The sequence below is a fragment of the Eptesicus fuscus genome, chromosome 9 (assembly GCF_027574615.1).
Source record: "Eptesicus fuscus isolate TK198812 chromosome 9, DD_ASM_mEF_20220401, whole genome shotgun sequence".
NCBI classification, from domain to species: Eukaryota; Metazoa; Chordata; class Mammalia; order Chiroptera; family Vespertilionidae; genus Eptesicus; species Eptesicus fuscus.
Genome location: NC_072481.1, coordinates 91,786,209 through 91,799,115, shown reverse-complemented (window position 1 = coordinate 91,799,115; position 12,907 = coordinate 91,786,209). Strand labels below are relative to the sequence as shown.

The 12,907-nt window shown below is 48.9% G+C and overlaps 1 protein-coding gene across 3 annotated transcripts in view; it reads right to left on the bottom strand.

Moving 5' to 3' along the window:
• The window catches only part of ECI2 (enoyl-CoA delta isomerase 2), a 31,643-nt gene extending 19,546 nt beyond the window's left edge, over nt 1-12,097 (bottom strand). Inside the window, exons 1-4 of one of the 3 annotated variants that reach the window (XM_054721528.1) lie at nt 12,001-12,096; nt 11,690-11,904; nt 6,055-6,217; nt 159-257 (exon numbers count right to left, since the gene is read on the bottom strand). In XM_054721528.1, the coding sequence (XP_054577503.1) occupies nt 159-257; nt 6,055-6,162 (207 nt within the window). In that variant the 5' untranslated portion in view covers nt 6,163-6,217; nt 11,690-11,904; nt 12,001-12,096. Of the gene's footprint in view, nt 1-158; nt 258-6,054; nt 6,218-11,689; nt 11,905-12,000 lie in introns of those variants that run through there. The other 2 variants (XM_054721526.1, XM_054721527.1) reach the window with 2 other exon arrangements.
• Nucleotides 12,098-12,907: the final 810 nt, after the last annotated feature.

The following is a 12,907-nucleotide window of genomic DNA, read 5'->3' as shown; positions in this document are numbered from 1 at the left end:
ATGCTAATAATAGCACCCTGCAATGTAGAAAGAGGTTCTGAGTCAATAGAATTATATTAAGACCGCAAGGGCTCCATCTATAATGGATTGATAATGAGAAACACCCAACTTCCTTTAGGAGTACAGCAAGTAAAATAAAAGCAAAGTAACAAATTTACCTTGTGCAGAATGCCTAGAGCATTCCATGCATCCCATTTGGCCTTACTAATAAAGTCAAAAACACCTGGTTTGGGCATATTGCAAGGTCCTTCAGTGGCCTGTGAAAAGAAGAGGGGCAATTTTTTAGCCAAATGTCCAAGTAAACTGGAGACTTAAAGTTTAAGATCCATAAAATGCACAACGAGGATAAATGTGCCTTTCCGCCCAACTACCTTCACAAGGTACATGAACTTCCCCCTTGTCTTCTCTTTGGTGCTGTTGCTAAAAATGCACAAGTAACAGAAAAAAGACTGGAGAGACAAAGTGAGCTATTGGCTATGAATCCCTAAAATAAGTTATAACGGCCTACATATGAAAATACTGCAAGATAAAGGTTGTAGGAAAGCACTTTTCAAAAATTCTAATAGTTCATTCGTTTTAAATTGACAATCACATTTTTCACATACAACTGAAATATTCAAGCAAACAATCTTTAAAGGTAATTAGCCAAAAAACATTTAGAAACTCACAGTATATTCTAAAAGCCCATTCAAAGGTACAAAAAAACTACCACTAATTCAGTGGTGGATTTCTGGTGACTAAGCAAGAGAGTTGTAGCTGAGGGAGCAAGATGGGGCTGTCAGAGCCACTGGCCCTTAGGAAACTGAACCAAAGGACATGTGAGTAGAAAGCAAAAAGCAACTAGACTTTTTACTTGTTTGAGGGTAGGTGGAGTGAGTGTTTTGAGATGAATAAAATATCCTACCTCATCAACTACTTTTCAGAAATGGCAATTTAAGACTCCACTTAATAACTACATTTAAAAATGTTAAATTACATAATATAATTAGCTAAAAGAGGAAAGAAGAGCTTTGAAAAACAAAGGCAGTAAATAAAACTAAGACAAAGCAACAAAAGTGACTGCAAGAGTTAACCACCTCGGAAATTAGAGGCAACAAAGTCTACAAAACTTCCCCTATTTCTAATGCCAAGTTCAAGGTTGGAGGACTCCTATTTCCACTCTCGGGTACAGAAATATGCTGGAATGACCCACAGAACTCACTGAAAGCTGCTATAGTCACGATTACAATTTACTGCCAGGAAAGAATACAGACTAACATCAGCAAGGGAGGAGATGCATAAGGTGAAGTCTGGGGAAGTATACCCCTCCCACCCGCTGTGGAGCCAGGACGGTGTACCCCTCCCAGAACTGATGTGTGACAACACACATGGATATCTATCACCTACCCGGGAAGCTCCCCCAAGTCTCAGTGTTCAGAGTTTTCATCGTGAGCTCCATCAGCATTGAATACGTAACTGAAGTCCCACTCTAAATCTCATTGTTACTATTTTGTGGCCAGTCCCACTCTAAATCACACTGTTAGATTCTGCAGGCAAAGACACTCCTATCCGGCATCGCATTTCAAGGGTTTAGATATTAGGTAATCTAAGGTAATCTTGCCCAGAAGCCAAGAACAAAATGTACAAGCAATTTAATCTTTTTGGTAGGAGAGGCTCATGCCAATCACAGGAAGAGAATAACAGATAACACACAGGAGCCCTAGTCTTTGGACATTGCAACTTAAAAATTTACATTTTAAAATTTTGTTATAAAAATTTTCAAGATACACAAAAATAAAATATTATAATGAATTCCCAATACTCATCACCCAATCAACAACTATCATTTTTGCCATACTTGCTTCCTCCATCTTTTTTCTTTTTTGCTTTATTCTAGTGAACCCCCAAATACCATTCAATTTCATTCCTACATTCTTTTTTTTTTTTTTTTAAATCCTCAACTGAGGATATTTTTTTCCCATTGATTTTAGAGAGACAGAGGGAGAGAGACATCAATGTTAGAGAGAGACATCTATTGGTTGCACCCTGCATGAGGCCTGACAGCGGAGCTGGGGCTCCTGCAACCCAGGAAGGCACCCTTGACTGGGAATCGAACCTGTGACCCTTTGATGTGTGTGAAGATGCTCTAACCACTGAGAAACATCAGCTAGGGCACATCCTACATTATTATTTTTTAAAAATATATATATGTACTTATTTTTTTTATAGAGAGGAAGGGAGAGGGATAGAGTTAGAAACATCGATGAGAGAGAAACATTGATCAGCTGCCTCCTGTACACCTCCCACTGAGGATGTGCCCACAACTAAGGTACATGCATGCCCTTGACCGGAATCAAACCTGTGACCCTTCAGTCTGCAGGCTGAGGCTCTATCCACTGAGCCAAACCAGCCAGGGCCCTACATTATTTTTTTAAAAAGCCTCACCTGAGGATATTTTTCCATTGATTCTTTAGAGAGAGTAGAAGGGAGGGGGAGAGACAGAGAAAGAAACATCAATGCCAGAGAGACACATAGATTAGCTGCCTCCTGCACACACCTGGAAACACCCTGACCAGGACTGGGGATCAAGCCTACATACATGCCCTTGACCGGAATTGAACGAGGGACCCTTCAGTCTGAGGACCAACATTTTATCTGAGCCAAACTGGTTAGGGCACACCCTACATTCTTAATATGCATTCGGGGCGGGGTGTGTGTGTGTGTGTGTGTGTGTGTGTGTGTGTGTAAATCAGCATTTTCTTAAATAACCACCATACTATTAAGTTTCTCTTCAGTCCATATTCAAATTTTCTTTAAAAAAAAAAAAAAATCTTTGTTCAGATTATTCCAATTGTTCCTCTTTTATCCCCCCCATAGCTACCCTCCACCCGGTTCCCACCCCACTCTCTTCCCTTACCCCCCCCCACCCCCCACAGTCCTCATCCATAGGTGTACAATTTTTGTCCAGTCTCTTCCCGCATCCCCCACACACTTTTCCACCCAAGAATTGTCAGTCCACTCCCTTTCTATGCCTGATTCTATTCTATTCACCAGTTTATTTTGTTTATCAGATTTTTTATTCACTTGATTTTTAGATTCACTTGTTGATATGCATTTGTTCTTCAAAATTTTTATCTTTATCTTTTTCTTCTTCCTCCACTTCTTAAAGAATACCTTTCAGCATTTCATATAATACTGATTTGGTGGTGATGAACTCCTTTAGCTTTCTCTTATCTGTGAAGCTCTTTATCTGACCTTCAATTCTGAATGACAGCTTTGCTGGGTAGAGTAATCTTGGTTGTAGGCTCTTGCTATTCATCACTTTGAATATTTCTTGCCACTCTAGTCTGGCCTGTATAGTTTCTGTTGAGAAATCAGTTGACAGTAGTATGGGTACTCCCTTGTAAGTAACTAACTGTTTTTCTCTTGCTGCTTTTAATATTCTCTCTTTGTCTTTTGCTCTTGGCATTTTAATTATGATGTGTCTTTGTGTGGTCCTCTTTGGATTCCTCTTGTTTGGGATTCTCTGCGCTTTCTGGACTTGTAAGTCTATTTCTTTCACAAGGTGGGGAAAGTTTTCTGACATTATTTCTTCAAATAGGTTTTCAGTATCTTGCTCTCTCTCTTCTTCTGACACCCCCAAAATTGGATGTTGGTAACTTGAAGTTGTCCCAGAGGCTCCTTACACTATCTTCATATTTTTGGATTCTTTTTTCTTTTTTCTCTTCCGGTTGGGTGTTTTTTGTTTCTTTGTGTTTCAAATCTTTGACTTGATTCCTGCAATCCTCTAGTCTGCAGTTGGATCTCTGTATATTATTTTATTTCAGTCAGTGCATGCTTAATTTCTAGTTGGTCCTTTTTCATATCCTCGAGGGTCTCACTAAATTTATCGGCAGTTTCTAGAAAATTCTTGAAAAACCTTATAACTGTAGTTTTGAACTCTATATCCAGTAGTTTGCTTTCCTCCATTTCTGTCATTTGTGACCTGTTTCTTTGTCTCAGCATTTTGGCTGCTTCCCTGAGTTGATAGAGTGGCTTTGTGTGCTAGGTGTCCTATAGGGCCCAGTGGCTCAGCCTCCCCAGTTACCTGAGGTGGACAGTCTTGGTGCACCCCTTTGTGGGCTGTGTGCACAGTCTTGTTGTAGTTAAGCCTTGATTATTGTTGGTATCACTGGGAGGAATTGAATTCCAGGTCAGTTGGCTGTGAGGATCAGCTGTGTCTACAATGGGAGAACTGTGCTGGAGACACACTTATGGGGTAAGACTTGTTTCAGTGGGGCTTTGGTGCTCACTGAGTCTGGCCCCTGAGTGTGTCCCTTATGGATCTGAGGAGTTGTAATCTGGATGGTCCCATTCTGACCCCTGGGTACACTGGCTCTTGGATCTCCAAGGAGGTGCTAATTTAGCCTCTGCTGAGGCCACCCAGCAGGAGCTATGGAGAGATCTGCAGATTCCTCTTCTTTGTTTGGGTTTTGGAAGTGCCCAGAATAGGCCCAGCTGTGAAGCAATGCAAGCTGCTGTGAGGCCTTGGGCCTTCTTTTGGATGTTCTGGGTCTCTCTGACTCAGCTGCAGTTTGTTAGGTAAGTTTAGATTTCAAAGGACCAGGCCATTCATATGCAAAAGCCTCTGCTCACAGCTTGGATGGGGCGGAGTTTCAGGGTGGGGCAAACAGCAATGGCTTCCCATCAGCCCTGCCCTAAGAGGCCCCCGGGTCTCAGTGTCCCTTGGAAATCGCTGCAAGCACCTCTGATAGAAAGTCGCGCCCGAGATCCACCCGAAGCCAGACAGTCCAGTTTCAGTCTGTATGAGTCTGGGTCCCCAGAGTCTCGTCCGGAACTGGAGTTCAGAGCAGTCGGGAGCTTGTGTCTCCCTGCGGTTTGAAAAAGCCAGCTGCGTCCTCAGTTGCCAGCCCTCTCCGCACCCGCACCTCCGTACCTCTGCACTTTACTTCCACAGCTCCTCTGAGTCTCAGTGTGCTTTTCTCTTTCCTTTTGGTTGTAGAATTTCCACTTAGCCAGCCTTCCTGTGGTTCTGGATGATGTCCATTTTGTCTTCTGGTTGTAGTTTTGAAGTTGTTGTGTGAGGCAGCAAGTTCAGGTGTTTACCTATGCCACCATCTTGGTTTCTCTCCATATTCAAATTTTCTCAAAACAACTTTTTCAGTTGATTTATTCTAATCGGCATCCAAATAAGGTCTACACCAGGGGTCCTCAAACTTTTTAAACGGGGGGCCAGTTCACTGTCCCTCAGACCGTTGGAGGGCCGGACTATAGTTTAAAAAAAAACTATGAACAAATTCCTATGCACACCGCACATATCTTATTCTGAAGTAAAAAAACCAAACGGCAAAAACACCCGCATGGGGCCCGCGGGCCGTAGTTTGAGGACGCCTGGTCTACCCATTTGGTTGTTACATCCTTCAAGTCTCTTTTCCTCTGGAGTGGTCCTGGGGGTTACTTTTTGCCTTAACAGGGTTTTAAAGTATGATATACAAACACATGTAGACTCCTGTGAGACGTTCACACAAGGGGAATGGTTTTAAAATAGAGCCAAAGCAGCCGTTGCAGGAAAACTGCTTGTACACTTTGTTCCTGGAACCTCTGAAGTGTTTGTGAACCGGCAAAATGACTTTTGGATTGGGCCAAAGCAATCACTTGTAAAACTACAGGAAAGCGGACACCTGGGCCATAAGGAAAGATTCTCTTTCTGAAGATAGAATCAGTAACCCAATTGAAGACAGAATCGGTGTCAACACCGATAGAAATTTATTTCCTTTTTCATGTAATCATTTCCCTTCATTTTCTTATAAAAAAAACCTTGCCTTCACCCTGTAATTGGGATGCAATTTGTGTTTCTGCCTGAATCTGTACCCTGAATTGCCATTCTGTGACCTCAAATAAATACTTGTTGCCTTTCACTTTGACATTTTATTTTTACGTTAATACACTCTTTAAAGGCAGCAAAACAAACCCTAAAAATAGTAAAGCTGAATTTTAGTAAAACACACAGCATATCAATTTGAGGAGCCTTCTGCTCAAAACAACTCTAAATTATATCAGATCATAGATATTTACCTGCTTATAAAGTGCATAGAGTTTTAGCTTCACTTCATTTCCTGGATCCTTCTTCAACAGTTTTACCTGATTCATTGCATTTTCAAAGTCGTCCTGACTGGCTCTCATTGCTGTTCCACTTAAGTGCAACTGAAGTGATGGGAAACTAATGACCTGCAGAGGACTGCAAACAGGCAGACTGATTTCTAATTATCCCCAACCCTTACATACTAAAATGCTATGTTTCTCTATAAATATTTTCCCTATACTTGCCCCAGCAAGCTGGGTGCAAAGGTCAGTGGTTTCCAAAATGATCCCTAGATAAGAAATCAATACAGAAGCTAACTGTAGTAATTTTAAAATAACAGTAAAAGAAGCTACTATCCAGCACATTATTTGTAGCAATTCAAATTAAATACCGCACAGCTACTGCAGATTTGGCTCCAGACCACCACAATAAAGTGAGTTTTGCAATAGAGCAAGTTCTAATCTTTTTGGCTGGGGGAGGGTCTTGCCTTCAGTTTGTAAAAAGAATGCAACACCTGTTAAGTGCAACAAAATGCAATAAAATGAGATTTTGCCACAGGCAAGAAGTAAATGAAAGGCATACCAGGTAGAAGAAAGCAGGAGCCTAAGACCAAGGGGGAAAGTGCACTGAAAGAATTTAGTCGAGAAACAGCCTCTGCACTCACTGCCTTAACAATGAGTGGACACAGCCTCACTCCTAACCCCACTATGTTTTAACGGCACAGCCAGGAGCAGAACAGCAAGCACTGCAGGTAAGTTCTTAAGCTCACACAGTTAGAGAGGGAAGAGGAAAATTCAGTGCACAATATTGAGGCCACAAGCCTCAATAAATGGATGTTAACAATGATGATCTCGAGTAATAAAGTTAATTGCATCAAATATGACAAAATAATAGTTACAAATAAAGCCCAAACATAGCAAATGTATCACCTCCTCTGCAATAATGTAACCTTCAAAGAGTAGGATGAAGTCTAGGATCAAGCACTGCGATATTAGTCTGTAACGCAATAAAACTGGTCTTTGTTAGGTCGAGGCATGGGGGGAAAGACCACAGCCATGCAAGCACCCGCAAGGTAGATGGTGACGAAGATAACTGGCGCCTTCCCAGACCCTTGCTAGCCTTCCCAGACCCCTGCCCGAGGCAGGAATTCCACATCTCTCATGCCCTCCACCCTCCCCTCACCAAACGGCTGTATAAAGGAAGTACCTAAGCCCCCGTTTTGGCGCGAACTCCCCTGGCCCACTCTCGGACCGGTGAGTTTCGCCCGGGAGCGCAAGATTAAAACCTCCCCACTTTTCCATGGCCTGGACTCTGTGTCTTGTTTCCTGCATCGCAAACCTTTCATCTGGTGCCGAAACCCGGGTGGGGATTGAGTGTGTATCCCATTTGGGGTACCCCTCCCCACTTGTCTCCCCGGAACCCTCAGGCTTCTTTCCAGCTCGGCAGCGTCAGTGGGTGAGTCCCAGTCCCTATTGACTCCTAGGGTCCTCCGTCGGCGTCTCTGTCCGTAAATCGCGGTCCGCGTCAGAGACTGCTTTCCGGGCATAGCCCTCCGGACCTTTCCAGGAAAGGTTCTGACCCTGGGGTGTAGTGAAGACGTTCCTACTCCACCTTGGTCTCCGGCCTTTTGGCCTCACTCTGATCCCAGGGGTCGGCGAGAGACATCTCCCACCATCCCTCGGATTCCGTCCGTAGCCTTGGCTCAATGATTGGGACGCTGATCCTTGGGCCTCGCTACTGACCCTAGGCTTCAAAATGGGCAACCAGAAACCCAAAACTGACCCGCAGGCGCCGCTGGGTGCCTGCTCACCAATCTGGCTGAGCTGGGCCTGTCTCAGGATCTGCGTCCTAAACGCCTCATTTACTTCTGTACCGTGGCACGGCCTCAGTATGAATTGGACAACAGGTCACAGTGGCCTGAACATGGGACTTTCGATTTTAACATCCTGACCGACCTTAACAATTCCTGCCAAAGAGCTGGGAAGGGGCTGGAGGTTCCATGTGTCCAGGCCTTTTTCAATCTGCGCTCCCCTCCCTCCCTCTGCTCCCTCTGTTCTCTCTGACTCTGTCCTCTGCTCCTTCTATTCTCTGACTCTTTGGATCCAGCTGCTCTCTCACTTCCACCCCTCTTCCTCCCGCCGAACGCTTTCAGCCCCCTCCTCCTCCTCCTCCTTCACCACGGCTCCCTTTCTTCCCGTGGCAGGTGCTTTCTCGGCAGCACCTCACCTGCCCACCCGCGGCTTCCGCGGCCGTGGGCAACACCACCGCGACCGCGCCGCTCCCTCCCGCGGCCGCCGCTGCGCTTTCTTCCCCGCGGCTGCAACCATCGCCGCCGCACAGCACGAGAGCCACCCGCCCGCCATCCCGCAAGCCGCTCCGAACAGCTGGCTCCCGCGCTCCGGGGTGGGGGAGCGGAGGCGGCCAGGGAGCAGGCGTGGGGAGGGCGGGCAGCGCCGCTGGCTCAGGCACAGAACGCCCCGGACAGCGACCGGGCTCGGACCCCCGAGCCCATGGGTCCGCGGCCCCGCCTCCTCCTCCTCCTCCCCTCCGACTCCCCGGCCTCCCTGCTAAAGGGCTCCTTCCGCCCTGCCTCCTTCTGCCCTGCCGTCCGCTCCCGCCCTTCCCCCATCCTCCCTCCCCGACCTCCCCAGGCCGTTCCTCGTCAGGAACCAGGCTGGGTGTACCAACTAGATACCCCGGAAGGGCGAGAGGGGCGCCGACATCGCGACCAGATGCTCCAATGCCTGATAGCCGGCCTACAGGCCGTCTCCCACAAGGTAGTTAACTTTGACAAGCTGAGGGAAGTTACTCAGGGACCAGCTGAGAACCCCACAGTCTTCCTTAACAGGCTGACTGAGGCTCTGACCTTATAGACTCGCCTAGACCCTGGGTCCCCGGCCGGAGCAACAGTTCTAGCCGCTCACTTCATTTCGCAGTCAGCCCCAGATATCCGAAAAAAGTTAAAAAAAGGCAGATGGCCCTCAGACCCCTGTCCGGGATCTGGTGAATATGGCATTTAAGGTTTTCAATGCCCGTGAGGAGCAGGCAGAGTACGCCCGCCTTCGACAGGAGATGAGTCTGCAAACCCAAACCTTGCTACCTTTGGGGCCAGCGGCAGCCACACGTGGTCCAAGAGGGACTGTGCGTGGTGGGGGTGCAACGAGAGAATGCTTCCAGTGCAGAAACGAAGGCCACAGTGCCCCCAACCCCGGGCTCCAGCCCAGCCTTGCCCGGCATGCAGTCAAAGCGGCCACTGGAAAAGTGACTGCCCCTGGAAAAGTGACGGGCCCTGCCTCCGGGCTCAGGCTGCAGCTGCTGCTCTCACCAAGGAGGCCCAGAAGATTTGCCTCCAGCAACCCTTACAGGTCTTCTCCAAGATCTCCTGTCACACCGGTCCTTATCTCTCCTTGCCCCCTCTCCCATGCAGGAACTCCCATCTCCTGCTCCTGGAGAGTCCTGACATCTCCCTAACTCAGTCCCCAGCCCTGAACCCAGCCACACTCCTTCCTGCTGCCTCCACCCAACCTGCAGCAAAGTACTCCTGCCCCGAGGTCGTGGGAGGCCCTCACTCAACCTCGGGCAGGACTCTCAGATCTTCCTCTCTCTAATCCTGACTTAACTCTGTTTGTGGATGGAAGCTCTTGTCTAGACCCCCAGGGACGTCAGAAAGCCTCCTACGCGATAGTAACTCAAGCGGACCCTGGATACGGCCTTCATCCCTCTTCACCTCGCCCACACTGCCAGAGGCAGCCACAAGTGCCTGCTCCTCCTGCTCACCCCAGGGAGGAATGCGCCCCAACTTTCCTACTTATCAAATGAGGGGACACCTCCCAGGGCAGGACTGGCAGGCAGCTGCTCCGGGAACAGGCTGACAGGTGGACGGGACTGCACACAGGAATCCTCACAACCCCCACTGCGGCCAAACTACTTGATGATCCATCAGGGCACCACCTCTCCAGACTCAAGAGGACCCCGGAGCAGCATGACTTCTATAAATGTGAGGTGTTGGGCCCCACTAAGGTCCACCTTAGCCGCCCTCCCCCTCCTTTTTCTCCTCCCAGCCCTGGGCAACCTACACCCTCCTACACCCGCTTATGTGTGGAGGTTCAAGGTCCGTGAAACCTACGACCAGGACAGCACACAAGTCACCCGGCAGCGGAACCCAGACAGGTGTAATCGAGACGTCAACACCTGTGGGGGTTGCCGCTGGTCAGGCTGTGTCATCCATGATGCCTACAATGAGGTCAGGTCTGGTCCCTTTTTCTGGAAGGACGGGACCTTCAACATCAGGGTCCGGGACCCCTGGGACCAGCGATGGGTTGCAGGCGTTATGGGAAAACTATATGGGGATGGTTGGAGCTTAACCCCTTCAGGGACCATCTACATCTCCCGGGAATATGTCATGGCCCAGGAGGCCCAAATCCAGGTCTCCAAAAGCATCCTACAGGCCGAAAATTCCCTTAAAGGGAAGCTGCCTGATTCCCCCCGGGTAGAAGTCCTGTCTTCTTGGCTCCAATTTATCCAACACACTCTACTATTCCTTAACGAGACCCGCACCCTGCCCAATGTCTCGCACTGCTTTTTATGTGTCTCTCTCCAAAGACCTTTGCTGGCTGCCGTCCCACTCACGACTCCTCCAGGAACTCAAGGACATGGTGAATGTCAGCCTCCCCTGGCTGGCATTCCCCTCTGGGAACCCGAAACTCCAGAGCCCACCTTGCCCCCACGGATATGCTACCAGACCAGCAACCCGCTCCCTGCCTCCTCAAATTCATCCGCTCCCGGATTGCAGAAATGTCTCCGGTGACTGTAAACCAGCTCCTGCTCCATCCCTACACTCGGCTGCCCCTCAACCCGCCTCTGCCTGACCCTGGCCTTTAACATCCCCCACCCTCTTCGCCCCTGGTCAGCAGGAAGTAGCCAGGACGATTTCGGCGCCCCCTATCACCAAAAAGGCCGGGATGTTAGGTCGAGGCATGGGGGGAAAGACCACAGCCATGCAAGCACCCGCAAGGTAGATGGTGACGAAGATAACTGGCGCCTTCCCAGACCCTTGCCTGAGGCAGGAATTCCACACCTCTCATGCCCTCCACCCTCCCCTGTTTCGCCCGGGAGCGCAAGATTAAAACCTCCCCCCCTTTTCCATGGCCTGGACTCTGTGTCTTGTTTCCTGCGTCGCAAACCTTTCAGTCTTCAATAAGCTTTATACTAAATATTTGGCGTAGTGTTGGTTTTCTTCCCCCTGGGAAAACTCCGTATCCTATAGGAATTTGGCACCTGGCAGATTCCAAGTAGAAAACGAAAGGGAAGTAAAAAAAAAGAAAAAAAAGTCCAAATAAGGCCTCAATGTGCAAGTTCTCACAAACTATAGTGCACACTTACTTATTTTAAAACCAAGTGAGTTTTAAAAAATTACAAAGCACCACCATTTAAATATAGAAAATCGAAAAAATAACTCAAAACTCCATCCCCACAAGGCCACCACCACGTTCCAGGGTTTTTTGTTTCCTACGGATAGATTGGTTGGGGTTTTCACAGGGTTTTTGCACCCCGCCATCCAGCATCACAGAAGTATTCTCCAAAAGGCAAACAGTTCACACTGGAAATGAGACCTGCGTTCCTACAGACCTGCGTTCAGCAGACAGCGCAGCGGGCTCCCTGTTCGCGGTCAGGAGACAACCCGGAGCGGCGGGGCGGGGCGGCGCGGAGAGGAACAGCGGTCCGGCTTCCCGACGCTTCCGGCCGAGGAGCGGGGTGCGCCTTTCCGAAGGGCACTGGGTGACACTCTCCCCGCCCCCGCCCCCGCCCCCGCCCCGGAAGACCCGACAAGCAGAGCCCTGGTTCTGCCGAGACAAGATACGGACAGGGAGCTCCCGCGGCCGCGACGCCCGCAAGGACAGCGGCGTCCCACGGCGACCCGGCCCGGGCCCAGCACCTACCTCGGGACGATCCTCCGACCCCAGCGCCGAGCCAGCCTCCCCGCCACTCCCGCCATCGCGCTCCCGGGGGCGCGGAGGACTTCGGTGGGTGGGGCCGGGCTGGGCGGGGCCGGCGCGGGGCGAGGGCGGGGAGGGCCGATGGCGAGGAGGGGCCGGGCCACACAGGGGCGGGGCCGGCGCGCGGGGGCGGGGCTGCGGGGAGCCGGGGGGGGGGGGGGGGGGGGGCCGGGGGCGCGCTAGGTCGTGGCCTCGTTCTGTTGGTGTGGGAATTGAGGTCCAGAGAACATTAATGAGGTGACTTTCCCCGAAGTGGTCAAAGTTCTGATTCAACCCCCTGCTCGGAGTCCAAGTCCCAAGTAATTTTATTATTCCGCGCAGGTGGCCCTTCGTCAGGCAGATCTGGGTAACAGTGTGGGGGCAAGACTGAAGGCCGAGTAGAACAGTTTGGACTTACTCTAAATATTTTTTCAGATATTACAAGATGATGGTTGGTAGGCTGAGCTGAGTCTCTCAAAGACCCTGAGCCACTCACTCCCAGGCTGAGTTAGGTGACCCTTGGAGGTAATGGATACACTGCAGAAACTGCAGATTCTGGGAGATCCAGTGGGCTCCAGAAGATGAAACTCCTCTCATAGAAACACTATGCATATTTTTAAAAGTCCTTTACTGGGAAGTAGGTTTGGATTGCGAACCCTTTTATAATACAAGTGAACTCTTCTGGGCTTATGCCTCTTATATTTCACACAGAAAAGTGGGGTGTGGGAGATTAGTTCTTTATCAAAAGTGTAATTTAACAAATATAGAAGGAACATGTGTCAAAGATTGACCTAACTTACTAATTAGGGAATCAGTAGAGTAAAAACAAAATTTGAAAGACTAGCTTATATAGTTAGTGTAAAAATGCTGG